General features: G+C 38.3%; 1 protein-coding gene across 1 annotated transcript in view; it reads right to left on the bottom strand.

Moving 5' to 3' along the window:
- Nucleotides 1-22,273, bottom strand: part of COL4A1 (collagen type IV alpha 1 chain) — a 137,605-nt gene that overhangs the window by 72,141 nt on the left and 43,191 nt on the right. The window contains exon 2 of the mRNA XM_016145258.2: nucleotides 9,214-9,273. Coding sequence (XP_016000744.1) covers nucleotides 9,214-9,273 — 60 coding nt within the window. The remainder of the gene's footprint in view (nucleotides 1-9,213; nucleotides 9,274-22,273) is intronic.

Below are 22,273 nucleotides of genomic sequence, written 5' to 3'. Positions count from 1 at the left end.
TTGCCAAAGGGAAAAGAAGACAAAGGGCACCACTTCCCCACAGCCATCTGGTTTGCTCCTTACCTCTGACTAATTCTTCCTTTGTTTAACTGCACATTGTGCTAAGCCACTTCACAAGCATGAGGGTTCTGCTAATATCATTTCTACGGCTGCAGTTCTCCACACCCACACTCCAAAATTATCTCGCATCATTACGTGCTGTCTGGAAACATATTTTGAATGCCCATGATATTCTACCAACAAACAGGAGGAAAATCCAACTGCCCAGTTTTCATTTGTCAGGATTGATTTTCCATTAATTCTTTGATCTAGAATTAAAACATACAGTACAAAAAGCATTTTGATGGTTGTCAGATTGGAGTGAGAGATGGGTGAGGGGGAAGGGGATGAAGACATACAAATTGGTAGTTACAAAATAGTCATGGGGATGTAGAGTATAGCATGGGGAGCATAGTCAGTAGTATTGTAATAACTATGTATGGCGGCAGATGGGTGCTGGACTTATGGGGGTGATCACTTCATAAGTCATACAAATGTCTAATCACTGTGTTGTACACCTGTAACTAATATAATATTGTATGGCAACTATAATTCAAAAAATAAAAATATCAAAAAAAAAAACAACATACAGTCTAATTTTTCTCCTTCTAAGAGAAAGCTATATTCTTGCCAGTCAATGTTTTGTCGGGATCATATTTAGAAAAAGTAATTTTTTCCATTAATGGTCAGACTAGGACAGTCAGGGCCTGGCCTCACTGACGCAGCGTGCACGCCATGAGGTGTTCTGGGCTTTAAAAGTCACAGGACATGATGCTCCACTCAGGACATTTAATTTTCTACTCCTCCTTCTAAATGTGGAAACAAAATCCACTCTATTTTTAAAGCTGCTCTAGAGGAGGTACGTTCCAAATATAGTTGCAAATCAAAAAAGTAGATTTTTATAATTATAATCTTTCATAGGTTTAACAGGTCTCAGAAGTACATGGCAAGGAGCAGATTCTATGCAATGGAGAGAAATAGGAACCCGAGATGAAAACTGGAGGAACAGAGCTCACTGTCCCTTCTGAAGATGGGAGAGTGTATATTTCAGCGACGTCTGATGGTGGGCCTTGCATAAGAAGATAAACTTGCTTAACATAAATCTGTTTTTAGTGGCTTCCCTATGGTGTATTGTTGATGTTTTATCCTTAGATTCCAGCATATTTTTTAAATTCTTTGTTTTCAAAGAAATATCAAAAAGACAAAAGTAGGTGAATGTGGGAACCCATATTGATTCTCACGATGACTCTGCCAGATGATGATTCATGTGCAATATGTGGAAATAGGAAATAGGAGACATCTGGAAAACATCTTGGCATTACAAGACACCAAAAAAAAAAAAAAAAAAAAGAAAGAAAAAAAAACAGAAAAGGAAAAGAATGCGTATTCACCCAAATAACCAGCTAATATGCCGCTGGATCCTGCAGTGAATACCAGTGGCCCCCAAAGTGGCCGAAGTAGACACTCTAGAGGTTGGAATCCATTATAAGGCAAAAATTAGGTGACATTTCTCAGAAGTTCCCCTTTAAGTAATATCTAGAACAAGAAAAGTTGTCTGAGGGCGGAGAGGTGTTTGGACAATGCTTGTAACTATATGTATGTCAGGAAAAGCAGTTAACGATAGCCTGCAAAGGTATTTGGAATGTTAAAGACATGGATAAAGGGAGTATTGGTTTTCCCTACATTTTAAGGGATACTAATTCTGGAAACGAGATAAAATCACAAGGTTGACTAGAAATTGGATGATGTTTCCAGACAGACCTCCCAAGTGAGTACATCTCATTTTTCCTCTACCGAATGCATCCAAAAGCTACAAACACACTTCCTAACAATGGTGCTATGATTCTAAAGACATTCTAACATCTCTTTAATTTAGGTTCTGGAAGAGCTTCTGTCACAGGTGGAGCAAGTCCGTCTTTCTGGCATTCCAGTATTTATTTGTGAATTGAGACGTCTTAGCTGGATAGTCTGTGCTATGTCTTCATGGCTAAGAATCCATCAAGGGATAGACCATCAAAAAAAACTCTTTTTTCATATTTATCACAGCTTTTAAATTCAACTACCACTAAAATGACAGGTACACATATATGACATTTTAAATTTCCTAAATGCTTTTACATACAATACCTTCCACTTGATCCTTTTAGCAACACTGTGAAATTTGAGTGCCAAATGTCATTTCCCTTTTTCGCAGGATGACTTGGTCAAAATGACTTAATGAAACACATTCAGTTAGCAGATAGTGGAACTCACACTAGAATCAAGGCTTATATTTAATGAAACACTTTTACCTAAAGTCTGTTCCTTGATTTGAGAAACATAAGGTGCCTGTGATGAAATAAGTTTGGGGACCTGTACATGACATGCCACCCCTTGAAGGTTTAGAAGCTTATAAAAGGGTCTGAGGTCTCCTAGAGTGGAAATAACCAACATCGACTTAACCGTAACTCCGTGTTCCCCAAACTTACTTGTCCTTGGAACGCTCTTCCATGTTCAGTCCCAAAGGAGACATCTATTAAAATCCTCAAAGTGGTCTGAGGATCATATTTTGGGAAAGGCTGAACTAGACGCAATTGCCTTTCGTGAATGCTAAAAACACTTATAAAAATAATCAGTCTCAAAAATATTTAAGTAATTTCAGACATTAGATTCACTAACTAAACAAAACTTAATTTTATTAAATGTGCCTCCTAATATTTTATATTAAGTAGAACTTTTTAATGCACTTTGACTTTAAATATTTCACATCTTGGAAGTAAGAAAATGGAATTTATTTTGAAATATCCCAGATTTTGAAATTCTCACTAATTCAAATGTGGTACAGTGCCTCTTACAGAGGAAATTCTTAATAAGTAAATTATTATTTTAATAATGCATTATTAATCAAATCAGCTAATTTACCCAAAGTTTCAGAGTCTACACAAAAATATTTACTTTCATTTACTTGAGAAAAAAATTAAATATCCAGGAAGCAATATAATAGTTTTAACAGAACAATAGTTAATATAGTTTAATTTATGGGGGAACATTTTTTTAAGATTATGATAAAAAATAATAGAAAGATAATTTTGTTCTTTAATAATCTTGGAAGACTCAAATCTATTCTAGACAGATGCTAAGATAATTAGGAATGAAAGATAGTAACTCGTTGGTATATGAAGTATAACATACAATGTACTCTAATCTTGTTGATGACTAAAGTCTTTGACTATGCCCAGAATGGATAAGATGTATTACCATATTCACCCCCTGGGAAATCAAGGAGACATGCCTATTAAGTAACAAAGGTTACTCTTTTTTACCCAGAGTGAGGAATTTCCTACAGGATAGAGAATATGCCAGGATTTCCGAAGGAAAGGGGTGGGGGAGGCCCAGTCCTCACTATGTACGTGTTTGTGCATCTCTTGACACAGGCCTAAGAAAGCCTCACCTCAATATGCCCTCTCCTCAAGGTTTTATTCTGCATGTTGTGTAGAATAAACATCCCCTGAATGCAATAAAATGAATGATGGTTATTCTGGGCCAGGTTTTCCCTAGCCTGCCTCAGGTGGGGGGTGGGGCTCAGATTTGGGCAGATGACCTCTGACCTGCTCCACGTCACAGATAAGGTGGCTCACTCCTCTAGAACAAGAACTGGGAGGTCTGCCCATGCCCCAAAAGGAACAGGCTCACTTCTTTATAGTCCTCCAGCAATCCCTTCCATCACTACCCATTTAGAGAAAGACTTCAGAAGGTATGCTTTCCTTGGCAGGTGGTATATACGAGCAGTCCCCAACCTTTTTTGCACCAGAGACTGGTGCTCCCATGAGAATCTAATTCCTGATGATCTTAGGTGGAGCTGAGGCAGTGGTTCTAGCATGGGAGGAGTGGCTGCAAATATAAATGAAGCTTTGCTCCCTTGCCTGCCACTGAACTCCTGCTGTATGGCCCAGTTCCTAACAGGCCACAGACTGGTACCAGTCAATGGCCCAAGGTTTGGGGACTCCTTGTATATACCATGGATTCAGTTTTACAGCAACAGGAGCTTGCTCAAGACTCTAGGATATTCTGAACTGCATTGGGTTCTCTTAGATCAGCATCTTCTTATCTTGAACAATGGAAATTGATTAGTGCTTTGATCGCACTTGAATCCTATTACTGGCCTCTAATTCATTATAAGAGATTAAGCTAATGCAGCAGGTCTCAATCCAGGCTGATGTTGCTCCCCACTCTCCTCAGCCCCCAGGAGACAGTGGCCACACCTGGAGACATTTGTCACAATTTGGGGGAAGGAGAGTGATCCTGGCATCTGGTAGGTAGAGGCCAGAGATGCTGCTAAACATCCTACAAGCCACAGGACACGCCCCACAACAAAAAATTATTCCACCCGAAGTGTAATAGCACCAAAGCTGAGAAACCCGGGACTAGTTGGTTTTTCAACTGCAAAGTGGGTATAATAATAATTAATAAGCATAAAAAACATTCAGCACCATGCCTGACCCAAGGCAGAAGTTTAATGTACATCGGCCCCTTTCTCTTGCTTGCTCTGACACTCCAAAGCCAGGATTTTTCTGTCCTGGCCAAGATCTGTTGTGTATGAGCAGAGGCTATAATTTAATGTTAAGAAACAGACATGTGGAAGTCTGATGTGGGATATCTATTGACCATATCAAAATATATAGAAGCTGCAGGGCTGGTAAAGCTACAAACCATTTATCACAAACTTAATGCTAAAGCAACATTAACTTCTTCCATGATTTCTAGGGCCAGAAACAGAATCACTTCCAGATTGGCCAGATTTCTCCAACCCTTTAGAATCAGTTATAGTACAGGTTTTAGGCAAAAAGACAGAAATTCCATTTTCAAAGTTCTCTGCCTTAAATACATCTGGATAACATGATGTGATGACTATATCACTGCTGTGCAGACCCAGTATGTGGAGAGAGACTGTGATTAATAAACTATCTAATTAGTAATAAGAAGATAACGTGTTTCTTCTCCACGTTGTTGGCAGGGAGCTGGACAACAGCAGGTTAAAGTATTCTGAGAAGTTATGAGATACCCATGCAGTTTCCACTATGCATTAGAATTATTATAATTCTGGTTTAATTAAGATTCTCTGTGCTTCCGAGACTATGGCTTGGGAATGTCCCTTTTCAAGAGTCACTACATTAGGAACTATCAAACTTTTTTTATGATAGCATTTGTCAACTGGCCACAGTGCCGTTTTTTCTGATTAGTGTAGTTAAAGTCAGCCTGTGTCTTTATGCACATGAGTGACAGATGTCCTTATTCTATATACAAGCAAGTTCAGTGAATTAGCGAACACATAATTTGCCTGGATTCTACTCATCTAGGAAGCCATCCCTTTAGTTATGATTCTCGGTCACAGGGATCACTCCCTTCTTAGGACTATAGCATTCGTTTTCTCTGTTGTTTCTCCTAGAACTTGATAATTCGCTCTTCACTTGTTATTCATTTCGTGTGCATACGTCCTTTAACTTGAACTTCCTTTTTATGGACACTGCAGGGTCGTAGAGTATAATACTTTACATAAATGTGGGCTCCCATTGTTAAAGTATTTGAAAGACTTCTTGTACAAACTCCTTATCAGTAAAATCTAAATAGTCTCAGCATATAGCAGTAACTTCTGGGAATGTGTGGTCTTTTCTATCATCTCAGACAGTTGAGAAAATCAAGTTATATTAAGCAAAAGAAGAGCTTAACTTTGGGCTATTTCTGAGTAGGCAAGTGCTCAAAACCCTAATCAGTGTAAGTAGATAACATTCCCACAATGCTGAGACCTCAGGAAGAACACAAAGCTATTGTGTACAAACCCAAATTAACTACCACAAAGAAAACATCTGAAGATATGAGCAGCCAGCTAGGGAAGTGGGAAAATAAACAACTCAGCAAAGATGCTGAAATCCAGTGAAAGACTCATGAATGTAACTGTTGAACTCAGAATAATATTGAACCCAGTATTAGATTGATAACTATGAGATTATAAAATGACCAAGGATCTGTTACATTAACACTTACTTAGATAGCTGGAGAATATAAGACATTCCATCAATTAATCACGTCTCCATGGAAAGCAGACTTAGCCAAAAAAGATTTAGCAATTTACACTGGAAATATTCCAGTTTCCACTGGTGGAGTCTAAATAGCCAATATGTCAAAATGTTCCTCGTGGAGATGTGGAAAGACATGTCTCAGAAACAATGATTTCCAAATTTCTAAGGCAGTGACACTCTGTCCCAGTTAGGTAACTTTAATTTTCTCTGGGTTATGTGGATCCTATTATCCTATTTTTTAGTGTAAGTCAAAATTCATTTAATTTTCAGATCTTTGAGAATAGCAAAATAACTCTATGAAAATTGAAGACATTCATTAGTAGCTCAAAAGTAGGCCTGCAATTTGAACCACTAGTTTTAATTTAGGAATCTAAACTCTTTATCCATTTTGTATTTACACCCAATTAACGTGTCTAGGATTTGCTGGGAGAATGGGTGGGAGGTGGTGGTAGTTTCAGAAGACAATCTTCTCTTACCAATGTGCCAGCCAAGAATTAATTTCTTTGTTATACGACCTTGGGAAGGGAGAAATGGAAGCAGATCAGGAATTCCAGCTCAGTCAAGCTCTAGGTGTACCACATCATTAAACTGATTATTTTAACATTACTGTCAAGACAATAAGTGGAAGTTTAAAATTTCCTCTTTCTGTGGGAGGAAGGACCACTTCCTTGCTCATGCTATGTAAACCATGGGACCTGAGATCTTTATGTTCAAGAGGAGAAAAGATAGATTTCTGATTTCTGTTAAAAGGATATAATACTAAATCATTTAGCTATTCCTCTAGACTTTAAGAGGTCTTCTGAATCCATTTAATAATTAGTCTTTGAATGGTTTAACCAAGCTTGCCAGTAAGTTATTTTTGATAATAATGTACAAAATTGAAAATGGGCAACGGAAGAGACTGAGTGTTGAGGAAGCAAGGTCAGACCAGGAAAGATCATAGAGGTCCTGGATCCTGGATGTCTGAGTCACTTGCTGAAAGCACAGAACCTGCCACCTCAGTGGAAGCTCCTCCCCACAGGAGCTCTGGAGTTTTCCAATTTCTGGCTTAGGTTGGTCACGGTAGCAGGCTGAGCCGAGCCTTCATTACAAGAAAGCATTGCAATCTAGTGGCATGTCTTCTCTCTCCTGCCCCTGACCTTCCCAAGCCAAAGTGAAAGCAGGCCCCATGGCATGTTTCCATGTGACAGTAAACACCGACCTGAGCCAGATGAGTATATTGGCCACAGCAAGTGTTTCATCAATGCTTAATTTTGAAAAGACATGTTTAAAGACCCTTTCCTCGTTGGATTGGGTGCTAGGTGCTGCCTGTGACTCAGATGTGACCCTGCCTTCTCTAAAGATGCTTAACCAACTTTGAACTGACGTGGGCCAAGTCCCTGACTAGCTGTCATCGAGTCATGGAGAAGTCAGCTGAAAATGTTTGGAAAGCTATACCTGGATGTATCTACCTTGTGTTATATTAATGGGTGGGTTTTTGGTAAAAATTAAAATAAATCAGGCTAGAAACATATGTACAGAATAGGCAGTCCGGAAAACACTAGAGCCGTGGGGAAGTGTCACAGGGTCTGCAGCTGCTGGGTAGGAGTGGAAATCCAGAAAGTCATCGGATGAACCCTGTTCTTAAGAGTGAGAAATGCTAGCTCTGCCTGCCCCATTCCAAATCTTGAGGCCTTAAGTTACAAGAAAAACATAGTAGTGTTGACATAGGCCTTCATTTCCTATTTGTTGATATCTAAATGTTCTACTTTTTTTAGTTTTAAGGATTTGTTAGTGCAATATGCTTATATGTATAATTAGAGAGAGAGAGAGAGAGAGAGAGAGAGAGAGAGAAAGGGAGGGAGAGAGGGGGGGAGAGGAAAGGAAAGAGAGTGGGAGGAAAGAAGGAAGGAAAATGGAAAAAAGGAAAGAAGAAGGAAGGAAGGAAGGAAGGAAGGAAGGAAAGAAAATGAACCTTTGTGGTGTGAATCTTTGCCTCCATTTTAGAATAACTCTTAAGTATACTCACTGGAATTAGTTAGAAAAATTCCCCAAGTAAGAGAATGAACAGCACATGAAGATGAATTATAACTAATAAAGTTGATAATGAAAGATATCAAAATGTTTTCACATACTTCGTTTATTCAACAACTATCCAGGTAACACCATCAACATATTTTTTAAAAGAATAATGTTGGTACTTCAGCAAGTAGCTAAAAAGAAATGAAACCACTTCCTGTAAAGTAGAAAATTCACTGAATTTCAAAAGTGTGAGTCTGGGACCTCATAGACAGACCTTCAGCAGGCCGTGAGTGGGAGAATTCTCATGCTGCCCCGGCTGACGCTTTCAGCCCCTGAAAGCAAGCAGTGGTCCACAGACGCTCACACCCTCTCAACGGACCCAACCTCCTGTGAGCTCCCACCCCAAAGGCTGACTCGTTTATTGGCCATATTTCCTTACTGCCACTCCTGGTTTCCAAAGGGACTCCGAGACAGTTTCAGGATGCTGCACTGTCCCCAGGTAAAAACCAGACAGGCACCCTCTCTCAAAATAACAGAAATGCACAGATACAACTTGCTGTCAAGAGAAAATGATCTTTATCTAGATACATGATTTTCAAATGGGAGGGAGGAAGAGTGCTGGGTTAGAAAAAATATTTTGATTTTACATTTACAAAACAACATTTACTGTTTTTGTAAATAAATCTAGACAAGTATGTTATGAATTAAAATTTATTTAAAAATACAAATTTGAATAGAAGGGCCTCAAGTTCAATAAAAATTTCTTCTTTTTTTCAGAAAAAGGCAAAGTTTAGTACTTACACATCAATTCCAAAGAATACTATTAACTCAGCAAATTTTCTTCCAAAACATTTGTTCCTTCCAGAGTCAAAAAAAAGTAAAATAAACCAAATACTTTCCCTACATTAATTACTACTAATTATTACAATCTTTAGGGAATAGTTGTTAAGATTCCTCAAATATAATGTTAAGACTGGTTTTGCTTCATTCTTATTGATCCAGGGAAATTATTAAAATAGAATTAAGGCTTGACCATGAATTGTTGATTATTTGTTTGGTTTTAATATAGTTTCTAATGAAGTCCACATTGATGGTGATTTAAGTTTTGGCTACTCACCTTTTGTCCCTTCACTCCATGGCAGTCACATTTCCCACAGCCAGAGCCAGCACAGCCACCCTGGAAGTAAGAGGAAAAAAAGTCTTCAAATAGGAGAACATTTGCAAATTGAGGTCAATATTTGAACCAAAATGACTTTGGTATTTTCACCTATTTGTGAAAAAAGTCCTACCCGGTTACTATGAGCACAGTCTTTAAGTACGTGATATCTGAATTTGTCCTTATGGGGCTGTCCATCTCTCCCACCCTACCAGATGAAATCGCAACGCCAGAGTAGACACATCAAAGCATTACTTAGTCCAAAAAATAAAAGCAGTCACTTTTACTTTTTGATCTGGACTCTGCAAGGGATTATGTTAACAGGACACAGCTTATATTTGCAAGACAGTGAAAATGTCACACTTCTGACTGAGAAGTTTCAGACCTGAGACCATGGGAGATGGTTCAGCAGAGTCTATGCTTTGTCCCTCTCATTTCCAGGGACATACAGTTATGCAAAAAAAAAAAAAAAAAAAAAAAAAAAATTGTGCAAAGAGAAAATACAATACAAAAAGGGGCTAGATTTTAAGCCCAGACCTTAAAGAACTGATTTTTAACTCAATTAAAAGCTTGAATGTTCAATTAAAGAACATTCAACAATAAAATGTCCCTTGAATGAGAGAAATGTTCCTTCATTTCTAACAACTAATGTTAAAACTGCAAGGAAAAGAATCTAAGCATGTAATAAAAGCTGAAGAAGAGAACTAATGTGTTCGAATGCCCACCAGTTGATACAATCAGTTATCATCTTATTTAATAAGATCAGTATTACCATCCCCATTTTACAGATGTAAAAAACTGAATTAGGAGGCTTAATGTAACATGTGCAGATGAAGCTGAAGTTAGAATCCAACTTCAGCTTCCATTATGTAAAACTGCCAACATATTAAAAGATAAAAGTGTGATGGTGCCTACCTATATCTGCAATTTATTTAGAAGAATCCAAATTTTAAACAAAAAATAGACAGAGGTATCGTGGACAGAATGTAAAGGGGTATGAAAGAAATAATTTTGTTATGGATCTGCGTTAGAGGCTCTATACTAAGTCTGAAATAAAGTATATAGCTAAATTCTGCTTCAGATGGCAATAGTTCCTTGAAAAATAAAACCATACTCTTAATAGTATTGTGATTATGTGAAGTCTATTTTTTAACAATATACTGAAATCTCAGCTCCATGGTCATAGAGATTTTCTGCATAAAACAACTACATCTGGAGATATTTATTTTATAAAGTGAAATCTGAACAAGTCCCTCCAAGACAGTGAGCTGTTCTTGATTTTGTATTTAGGAAATGGAGACAAGTAACAGCAGTCCAGACTCCGGAGACTGTGGATCTGTGTCTTTCCATGACTCACGTTTGAGGAAATTTCTAGCATGCACTCTCATAACCTCGTAACATTTTAAATTAATCCATGTTCGCGATTTGCTTCACTTTCTGGGTTTTGATGATCAAAGAGATGAGGCCAAAAATCTTAAACCTGTGCTTCAGAAGTTTCATCCCAAACTCACAAATACAAATACTGAGAGACGCAAAACATGTGCCTCACTCAACATCACCATCTCTTGTCCACTCCCCAGGAAAGGGCTGCCTGCTCCCTTAAATCAGCAACTATGCGCCTCTATTGCGACACTTATACCATGTTTCTTACAGTCTTTTATGTGCAGGTACCCAGTACCCCATGAACACTTTAGGGGCATGCCAGAGCCTCAGAGACAGAGACTGTATTTCATCTGAGATTGTATCGGTTATAAAAACCACACTAGGAAATAAAAAACAGCATTGATTGAACATCATCAATTGCTATATCTACCCCAATTTCAGAGTTGTTAAAGCATTAACAAACAGGCATCTCAGAATTTAAAAAATAAGAGTAGTAGGTACTGTCGTTTTGTTGGTCGTGGTGGTGGCGTTCATTTAAACAACATTAAATAACAACCTTAGATAACAATCCAATGACACTGTCATGTCAACTCACAACATTGTACTGCATAACAACACCGTGGGGAAAATATTCCAAAAAAGGAACTTGGAATAATTATGGGACTGTTCCAGATGCCAGACCAGCCAGAGGAAAATGGAGTTTCTTGAGGTTGCATGAGCCCTCAGAGCTGCCCAATGCTGCTAGATTAGCCCCACATCAGGAAGCCCCAACAGGTGTGGCAGCTCCAAGTCACTGGGACTCTGGGCTGGCCTCCTCTCTGCTACTGTCCCATTCCCAACTTTCCTATTTCGGAGCCAGGTTCAGAAACACACACTTCTGCTCTTTAAACTCGCTGAACTCCATTCCACTCGCATAGATACCAGAAGGAAGAACCAACCAGGTGAAGACTCATTGATTTGCAGTCCTCCTAGGAAATGTGCACCTACCCGGCAGGCTTAGCTGGCAGAAACCCAACAACAGCCCGAGGCAGTGAGGGCTTTTCTACTTAGACTTCAATAATGGTTTCTTCAAAACTCCAGATTAGGCAGGGAATCAAATGACTGAAGCTGAAAATGGCTATCTGGTGATTCTGGGTTTTTCTCTTCCAAAATGTTGATAAAATCTCAGAGGCTTATCTTTATTCAATTTGAAGGAGGTTATAAAAATGAATTTCCTGGAACTATTCCCTTAAGCTATCAGTAAATGCCTTAATGACAGGGGACCCCCAGATAAGAGGTTACAGGGGCACAATTGTGGATGTTGGGGTCAAGTTACTTTGTGAGCCTTTGCTACAGAAACATACCAAGGGTGTGTGGGTAACAAATAATTAGTTTTGCCTCAGGCGACACTTCAGGTCAGAACAACCATTGGGGAAAATTTGAGATGAGAAAAAAAGAACTAAAGACTTTATCATAGGCTCTGTTATAGAAATAAAGGACCTTCACCCTCCTTCCACCAGCTTATATCAAGCAAAAAAAAAAAAAAAAAAATTTTTTTTTTTTAAATCTCAGACCAAAGTCTTTCATGGCTTTTTATCTACTTTATTCATTTGGAAAATTTTAGAACCGATTCTGGCCATAGAAAGCAATTCCGAAAAATTGATAATTCTAAAAATATCTAAGTTATGGTCAACTTTTCAGAACAAAAGACATTTTTTGGATCACGATGTCCGTTTCACATTCTGGGTGGCCTAAAAAAGAATACCAATAATATTCCCAGTACCTCTTTTCAATCAGATGTAGTATATGATTTTGAAATAGCAAATTAAGATAAAAGCCTTAAATAATGCAAATCTCGATCCTCCATTGTGAATTACTATGTTTGAACAGGCAAATAAATTATATATAATTTACTCAGATTCGCAATTTCATTGGTGACCTACATGTTAAAGGATATATCATAAATTTCATGACATCCCAAGTAATTACATTTTGCATCTGGACCTCTCAACAATATCAAAAAACATGTACAGTCTCACAGATTCGAACAGCTCCCTACTGGCTGCGCATCTGAGAGATTTTATAAGGCTGCTCATTTTTCCCAATGTCTGGAATATATTGGGCCCCATCAACTAGCTCCCATCCCATCTGTTTCAGATTCTAGAATGTGAAGAACTTGCACACTCTGTGAAGTACTCACTCTCTATCTTCCTGCCTTTCCCCTCGTTGGAGTGCTAACATTAAGTAGATGAGCTCCCAGTCTCTACCGCAATGCTTGTGCTTTCTTCCCATAAGGCAATTGCTTACCCCAAATGGTCCTGGCAGACAGAGTAGGTCATCAGGAATGTGGCTGAAAATCCCAACAGTTATAGAGTTGTGGGCCTTGGTCTCTCTTATAGAAGTAGACCATTGATGGCCAATAGCTATGTAGGTCACCAAGACCAAGGCGGAAAAGAGAACCCCAGAAAGCTCTCAAAGGAAAAATATCATCATCTATACCCTTAAAACTTAGAAAAAACTTAATGAAAATCAAAATTATCTAGACGGCCCTTTTAGTCTCTTCCCAGGAGATTGTATAGCTAATAATTTACTGTGAGAGTAGAATAAGTTACCTCCAAAAAAAAGCTGAACTGAATTAATTATACTTGAAACACAACAAAACAACCAGTTCTTAGCCTGTCAGATATACACGTGCACACACCACTTCGACAGCAGGTTTCAATTATAAACACAAATGAATAATCCAATGGGAAAGGAATATAAAAGATACAACAAAGCAATCTCCAAAGCAAATATCTTCTATTTTCTGTATGCGTCTCCTTATACTTTTCAATATATGATAAAACAATTAATGTTATTAAATTTTCTTTCATGCCTCAGTTAAAGATTTCCAGAGTCAAACCATCAGCACTAATCCTTTAAAGTATGTTAAGTTCTAAAAATTCCCAAAGATTTACGATATACAGCACTAGTGCCAAAGAAGAAAGGGGAATGATGGAGGTCAACGACTTTAATTTGAAATAAAGCCTATTTCCGGTCTTTCTCTGATCTACAGACCAACAGGGAGCTCTTATCAACATTAAAGTGAGTTCCATGTGGGGATGCAGGAAAGGGAAGGCTGGCTAATTCTGTTTATAGAGTGCCTTTTAATTTAACCAAAGAATGCCCATAGCTGTGCTGCTGCTGTTACTGCTGTGTGTTGTGTGTGTGTGTAGAGAGAGAGCAAGAGGGAGCACGTAAGGATGCAGTATCATACCAATTTGTTATCTGCGACACATCTACTGTAGGAAAGCATATTTGGAATGAATTAAATAGAGTGAAGTCCTCAATTTTCTGATTTTTTTCCCCTGCTTCTGATGAAGTAGACTTTTACACCACAGCTTTAATGATTTTTATGTCTTTCACATCCCACCAAATAGGGACACGTGGAGATCTGCCAAGTCTAAACAGCTTATCTTTCAAATTCCTTTCCACATTCCCTATGCTGTGCAAAATGTCAAAATAGTTTTGTGGTGATTTTACTATCCAAATTTTCTTTCTGGCCGTAGCACTTCTTCAGGGAATCTTTCGAATAATTATCTATCCAACTAAAGAGATGTGCGGAGACAAAGGAATGTGTTTTAGGGCTACCTGGGCAGAAATTAAAAGTATGCAGAAACCGAAAGTGGAGCTTTCATTACCCACCAGTGTGACTGTGAAGTGGAATGACCACTTTGGAAAATCATTCAGCCACACCTCCAGAAGCCGAGCCTGCACACACATCTTTCCCAGAAATTCCACTCCTGACATATCCCCAGGGATGCGTACAGGTGAGCATCAAAGGCACACTCACACATTTTTATTACTGAAATAACATTTGCCCTGATCACATGCTACTGGAGTTTGAACTTTTCGATTCTATTATTATTTAATTCCATTTCATCACCAAAAAATGTTGATGTGGTGTATAAAAAATGACCACCAAACAAACAAAAAAGCACCAAAAGCTCACACTCTTTTGAGATAGAAAAACAACATAAAGAAATAAAGAGAATATATGGAGGATTTTAATATTTATTTTCTAACTTCCATCCTGTTTGTGATTTTAACTAGCATATGCTATTTTTGGTAATTATTGTTTTATTATCATGAGATTCTGAAAAATACCCCTCTACACATCCATGCCCCCACCCCCACTCTCCAAGAAGATTGTCCTGAAAGGGAATCTTAAAACTTCTTCACCAGAAGAGCACACCATATGGTCCTACTGGAGTCAGTTCAAGTACAGGTGAAACTATTTACAATGAAAGAAGTCAGAATAATGGTGACCGTCAATGAGGTTGACTAAGAGTGAGTGAAGGGAGGTTTCTAGAAACATTCTCTGCTTCATTAGGATGGTGGCTACACAGGTGGATGGTCCCATCTGTGAAAATTCATTGAGCTGTGAACTTAAAATTTTTGCACTTTGTTGTATATCAATAAAAAAAATAATAATAATAAGGCATGTCAAGAATGCTCATAGCAGCACGATATACAGCAGCCCAAAATGGAAACAGTAGAATGGATAAATACACAACAATCTGTATTCACAGAATGGAACTGTCTACACACTGCGCATGCACTGGCTACAACATGAATGGAATCTGCAGACATAATACTGAGCAAACTGAAGCCAAGCACAAAAGGACACACCGGGCGATTCTGTTTACGTTTACATAAAGTTCAAAACTAAACAAAGTTAAGTTGGATAGTGGTTACTCTTGGGGGCTATTAGTAATGGGGACGGGGGGCGGGGGCGGACCGAAAGGGTTTCTAGGCTTCTGGAAATATGCTGGCTCATAATCTTGTTCTGTTTCATGTGTGTGTTCCCTTTGTGCAAGACGCATTAATCTGTGTATTTTAAAAACAAAATTTACCGTCCAAAAAGTGAAATAAAATTTTTTAAATTAACAGCAAAATAGAGAGCAAAATATCAGCCAAGCGTTGCAGTATAAATAATAATTTTTGAACCTCCAAAAATATGCTTGGTATTATAAAGGGTGATTAATCTCCAAGGAGCTCACAACCCATGAGTTTTCATAGGCACTTGTTTTATTATTATATCGTCATCGTGTGTGATAAGTATAAGATGTGATTCAAAATATGTTAAAATAATTCTTCATCATTAATTCAACAGAAAGAATTCCTTAAAGAAAAAAACCTTTCTGTTCCACTCAGTCATGGAAAACATAGAAATAACATCCTTACTACTTTTTAGACTTGTAAAATATTTCTACTCTAATTTGAAAACAACTACAAGTGTTCATACATTCTTGGCAAAAAAAAAAAAATTAGCATGATTAGCATGAAACATTTGAGAAACTAAACTTCTGATATGCAGCGTCTCTCTCTCTTATAGTGTGACGAAGGATAGTCCATGTGAGATGCATGCTATGCTGTTTCTCATTAGAGACCGACTTTGCAGAGCCCGCACAGAGCTCCTAGCAAACCACATGCGCTGATGAAATGTGGGTGTTTGCTAGGCTCCTCTGACCAACAACATGTGATCACAGTCTGTTCTCATTTTTCCCCATCGTACAATTTTTGTTGACTTGATTTCAATTTTCTTCCCTGTCTTCCACTCAATGCGGGTGGATATTAAATGTCCCTGCCCAGGGAATAGGATGAACTAGAGGGAATGATAATGAAGCCCAGTACTTCACCTCCAGGTCACTGGTCTAGTCCAGCTGCAAACAGATGTGACTATAATTAGTTGCCATGTGACAGTGGTTCAGTTGGCTGTGTGTGAAGTGAGTTGGTGGTTTGAGTGTGTCCACTGGGACCCATGGGTAGAAACACTGCCTGGAGGTATGAACTGGGGGAGTCAGGGGGCTCTGTTGGTGGTTGCTGACTCACTGGCCCAATATACAAAAGCAGAGGCGAGTTTCCAGCCCTGGGGTCCTCCTACACTCCCTGGAATGTTCTCTGAGAACAAGTGACTGTCCCGGGCAAATGTGTGGACTTAGAGACCCTTTGGCCCTAAGTAAAACTAAAATTTCCTAATTTTAGAGGAGGAAATCATCCATCGGTAAATTTCTCACTCGTAGTAATTCCATCCAGGTTCCCCGAATCTTTTCCTCACCAGCTCATCCTCCTACCCCCATGCAGCCGCCACCTCTCCTTTCCCTCCCAGCTGTCTCCCCACCATCCACTCGACTCCCCTCATCAAAGGCTCTTTCGTGAGAGCCCCAAACATATTTCCCAGCCATTCTTTGAAGAATAGCAAATTTTACCCAGCCAGGCATCCAAAAAAAAAAAAAAAAAAAAAAGCTGGATTATTTCCTCCAATTCTAGAAAAATGTGCAACTCCTCTTTTGAGTTGAGGTACATGGAGCTCTTCTCGCTATTTTTGTTTTTCATCTTTCCCCATCTGTGGTTTCAAAATACAAACCAGTCTTTACTCTTTGCCCACCCCAGTGTGGCCACTGCCACTCAGATATCCATCTTCATTTCTTACTTCTGAATCTCAAGTTGAGCCCCCACAGGGGTATGTCAGCAGGAATGGAACCTGTCTCAGGTGGGCCTGGACCATCCATTCACTCACACTTAGCCTCAGTGCCCAGTTTCACCTAATGGATGATAAGATTTTAGCATCTATTCTGCACCTGGTATAGGCCAGCCATCCTCCCGCATGCTAAGAGTGCAGGGTTGAGCATGTTAGCGAGCAGGAGGAGGAGACGAGAAATCACAGCACAGCTCACCCTCCAAGAGAGGTGAGAGAGTCCTACAGACACGCAGAGGAGGGGGCCCTCCACCCTGTCCAGGGGATGCAGGGATCTCCAGAATAGCGTCTCTCGAGGTGGAGAGAGAAGGCAGGCGTGGAGAGGAGGCACTGCTAAGAGAAAGAGGCAAAGACAAGATACAGCATAGCCCAAGGGCACAACGCCGGCCACATGGAGAAGTGATGCAGCACAAGAGGGAGGCAGAGCCAGAACACTTTTAAAAGGAAGTGGCGGTGGAGATGCACTCTCTTAGGAAGAAACAGAATGCGGGAGAGACTACACGGGGACCTGGTTGGGAGGTGGGCACAGGTGCTGGTGGGAAGGTAACAGGTAAGACCACCAAGTGCTGAGGCAAAAGGGGAGTCAGATTGGAGGTCTGGGACAAATGGCCTGAACATAAAAGCCTCACGTCAGCATAGCAGAACCCAAGCCCACTGTTTCTAACTTCTGTGTTTTTCTTGGTATATTAATAACTTTGATATTAAGAAATTAATCTGTAATTGTTATCTTAAAACGTGATACCAAATTTCCTGGGAATCCCAGCAGCTGGGTATAATAGGTGCCCTCTTTTTCATTTCTAGTCATAAATAAATTACAATTCCATATATTGCATCTATAATTCCCAAGTTTAACATTTAATTCCAAAAGCATGATTTTAGACAGAAATACAGTGTGCTTTCTTCATGCCCATCATTATTACTAAATCCACCTGGAGCAAGAGAAACGCAACACAGTGCTGTGGTTAGAAATGTAGTCAGGGGTCGGAGAACAAATAACAGAAGAGAAGGAAAGGAGGGATGAGAGGGAGAAATGAGAAGGGAAGGAAAAGAAGGAGTGAAGGAAGAAATGAAGGGAAGGAGAGTAGAGGGGAGGTAGGACAGGGAGTGTGAAGGAAAAGAGACCAGGTTCTAACATCCAGGCAGGTGCCCAAGGCGTCATGCTGCTTGGTTTTTTGGTGTGGAAGTAAGAACTTAAAGTTGACCCCTTTGGCCATCTTTATTGCATGTCTCTTTTTCTCATGCCCGTGTGTGAATCCCATATTCACAGTGTTTTACCATCCTCCCATCCCAGTCTTGGCAACATAGCATCAACATATTATCTTTAAAATACTGTTGCAAAAGTGCCACACGTCTGAGGAAAGTGGATTTGAAAAGAGGTTAGAATTGGTCCCCTGGCCTTAAAGAACTCCTGCTCCGACCACCCTCTGATCCTCACCCCAGGTCCTTCTCTGCAGTTTTGCCTTCAGAAAAATTCCTAATAGGGTCTAAATCTGGAATCAAAAGAACACTTCATGAACTTCTAATGACTTTCCTTTTGTGCCCCAGAAGATGCATTGCACATTACTACATTAAATGAAAAATTCCAAACCAGCAGTCCAGTCTAACACGGCACTGCAAACCTGTACTGGACAGCTCTCAAGAAGGATTTATGCAGAGTAGTGCTCCCATCAACAGGGATATCTTTAAAAAGATGTCTTGAAGGCTCCACTTGCTCTAGGGAAGCGACAGATACCTAGCAAAGAGACATGAAGACTAGCGTTCTGAGTACGAAAAAGTGGAGTCTGTTTTCTCTTTATCCCACTTCATTCCACTTCTGATCCTTTAAAGAGCCCTGTAGTTGGTAACACACTTAAGATGGAAACATGAAAAGCCCAAGCGGCTAGCGAAATATCGCAGATATACCTGAGATGCGACGGTAACAAGATTGTGACATTTTCCCCAAAACAAGTGTTTTAAATCATTGCTATTTTCTTCATCCGATTAGCAAAATTCTTCAATCTAGGTTTGGAATGTGAGCTGAGTAGTATGACCCTCACTCCTTGTTGTCTGTTTCCATCCTCATAGGATATGTTCTTCTCGAAAGTGGACAGTAAATGCTCCTTTTCTGTGAAACTGTGGAATATGCTATGGTCTAGATGACTGGCTGAACAGATTGTTACTCTCACTCACTCTGTAAGAATTTAATGAGCGCTTACTATGTGTTTGGAACTGTCCTTGTACTTTGGAGTATAAAAGGATAACTCAGACATGAATTGTGCTATCAAGGAGCTTATTGTCTAATAAAAGAGAAGTTGTGCCCTGCAGGACTAACTCCAAGACAAGGAGGAGACCAAACAAACCAGCCTGAACCCCCTCTCATCACAGAAAAGTTTATGAGCACAGAGAAGAGCGAGGCATTCAATGTCAGCCTTAAATAAGGTATTCATTCAGAATAAACCCATTCAAGAATTTATTACATGAAATTTGTTTACATTTTGTTTGACTTTTCAAACCTGGTTTTAAAGATCATAATGATGTTTCCAAGAGTGGTTTCTCTGAGTTTGGAGAACTGTGCTGAAGCATTTTAGAATCTGCCATTTATAAAGAGTCCAAATCCTTCCATTTATTTTTGAAGAGTGGCTTTATAAATGAATCTGGTATTTGAGACTGATATGCAGTCATGGAAATTACATTTTAGCAATCCTTCTATATATTTGACAGAGGTCACAGATCCATCTGGAAGATTTCTATGTGGCATACGTCCAGCTCACATGCAAATTTGAGCAGGGCTGCAACTAAAACCAACAATAAGTTCATAGGGCTTTGATGGACGATAATGAATGGTAGACCCAAAATGCTACTTTGCAAGCCATAAGTGGCACTTTCAAAGGACCTATCTAAAGACACAAGTATAACACTTATGGTTAAAGAATTAAAAATGAGGTAAACCACAGAAGGAAGTTCAACTTTTGCTAGTCAAAGCCGTGGTTTCTCAAGACATGCTCTGGTATTTACACTGTGGCCACGAGGTGATGCCAAGAGATACCTCTGAGGTTCTTGTGAGGTTCAGATACCTCTGAGGTTCAAACCACACTTCCCCACTATAACCCTCAGCAGCGTCCTACTCCTAAGACTTAAAAAAAAAAAAAAAATCCTCAAGTTTACCAGCACCTACTAAAAACAAATGGTCTAATCCACTGATAAATGTAATGCTATATACTTAACGACATGTCTTAAAACTTCAGGAAAACTTCCGATCTTTTCCAAGAGAATTTAAGAAAAATATTTAACATACTTAACATATTCATAATTTATTACGAAAATAAATAGGCAATAATAAAATATGGACAATATAACTCATTCCCTTTCTCTGGTCCTTCAATTTGAATAACACAAATAGATTTAGTTTATTTTCTCATTTACATACATTAAATACTTATGTCCCCATCACCCATATACAGAGTTTTAGATTTGTAGAAATAGAAAAACAGTTTACAATGGCAAAGCATTTATGCATATTAACATCAAGACAATTCCAGAAAGCATTTTCCTACCACTTACTGTGAAGTTTAAATTAAACAAAGAGAATCCATATTGAGTCAGGGCAAACTGCACAATGAACACAGTTCAAAACAAATACCTCCTGGTGAGATTTATCTCATTGGAAACTGAAACCAAGCTTAATAACTGTATTTTCATATTTTGATGAACATCTTTATGTGCTGACAGGCAGCTAACTCTCTTTGAAAAACTTAATGTCTTTGCCACAAACTGCCAATTCTAGAGTTCAAATTTCTACGTTAATTTCTAAGTGAAGTTTTAGAACAATTCATTTTATTTCTGCATTGAGGGAATAAGGCGTTATTCAAAAGGGAAAATTAACAAGAACAAAGCAAATGAATTGAAAGAGAGGAAATAATCAGCACAGAATATAAGTAAGATAACTTTGAAAGCAATGTGTTGAGCTGGCTTTTGAAAGAAATTAAATATAAATGAGCTAAAAGCTAATAAAACCATTTAAAAGGAGAACCTGGACAAACAATATATAAAAAATGAAATCCTTAAATAACGATGTAATCAGCCAAATTCATGATAAACTGGCAACTATTTGGTTAATTTTTCTCTATAGATAGATACCTGACAAGAGCAACAACATGGTTATCTTTGTCTTGCAATATCTGATTTAATTAGATGACAAAAAGAGCTTCTACTTCCAATTCATTTTATGACTTGCAGATAAAATACTAGATGATAACTCAATTCTTTTAAGTTGCTTTTTCTTTACTTGTTGGATTCCAACACTAATCTCTCAAGTGTAGCCATAGTCACTGTTCTCTTAAATTAGCAAAGGGTTTTGAGTAGTAAATTAACCTCATGTTAAGAATCAATAGTATCCATACCTAAAACTTATATAATGTAATTAACCAATGTTACCACAATAAATTATTTTTTTTTAAAAAAAGAATCAATAACATCTCAATTACTATATGAATCGCAATGTCTCCAGGCCAACCATATATTTTTTTAGTATATTATTATTTCTAATACAAACTTTTTAGTTGCTATTAATCTTATTTTCACAAAAAAGTAGGCATTATACATCTCCCTGTGTGTCTCTGTGTATATATACATGAAAATATTCTTTTATGATGAGCAAATTACTGAAACCTCTTATTTACCTTTTTGATCAATTCACAATGTACTCCTACAGAACCTTTAATTTAAAAATATATATCTCTTTTGAAATTAGACAAATCCAGTTTCTACAACTAAAAGAAATTGAGTTATTGTTTTGATTAAGCTACTTTTGATTAGGTTTACACTCTTAAATTTAAGGGTGAAATTATATATTTAAGATTGATTGATGGCTTATTATGTGTTAGGTCCTGTGATATAGCAACTAAGATAACGAATGAGGTCTCAGTACTCACAAGAAAGGCTTTAAAGCTGGAGACTAACAGAAGCACATCCCTTACCATATATGATAACTTAAATTAAAAAGGTGTCTGATTGAAATGTAGTAGATGTATTTTAAAGTTAATAGAATCTAACCCATAAACTTCTAAATGAAATATATTTTGAAGAGATAAAGAGTGCTATAAGTTAAAAATCCCTTTCAGTCTTTCATCAACATATTTTGAAACAAGAATGAAAACAAGT

The sequence above is a fragment of the Rousettus aegyptiacus genome, unplaced genomic scaffold (assembly GCF_014176215.1).
Source record: "Rousettus aegyptiacus isolate mRouAeg1 unplaced genomic scaffold, mRouAeg1.p scaffold_m13_p_11, whole genome shotgun sequence".
NCBI lineage: Eukaryota > Metazoa > Chordata > Mammalia > Chiroptera > Pteropodidae > Rousettus > Rousettus aegyptiacus.
The sequence above is the reverse complement of the archived record's forward strand: the minus strand, read 5'-3'. Positions and strand labels throughout refer to the sequence as shown.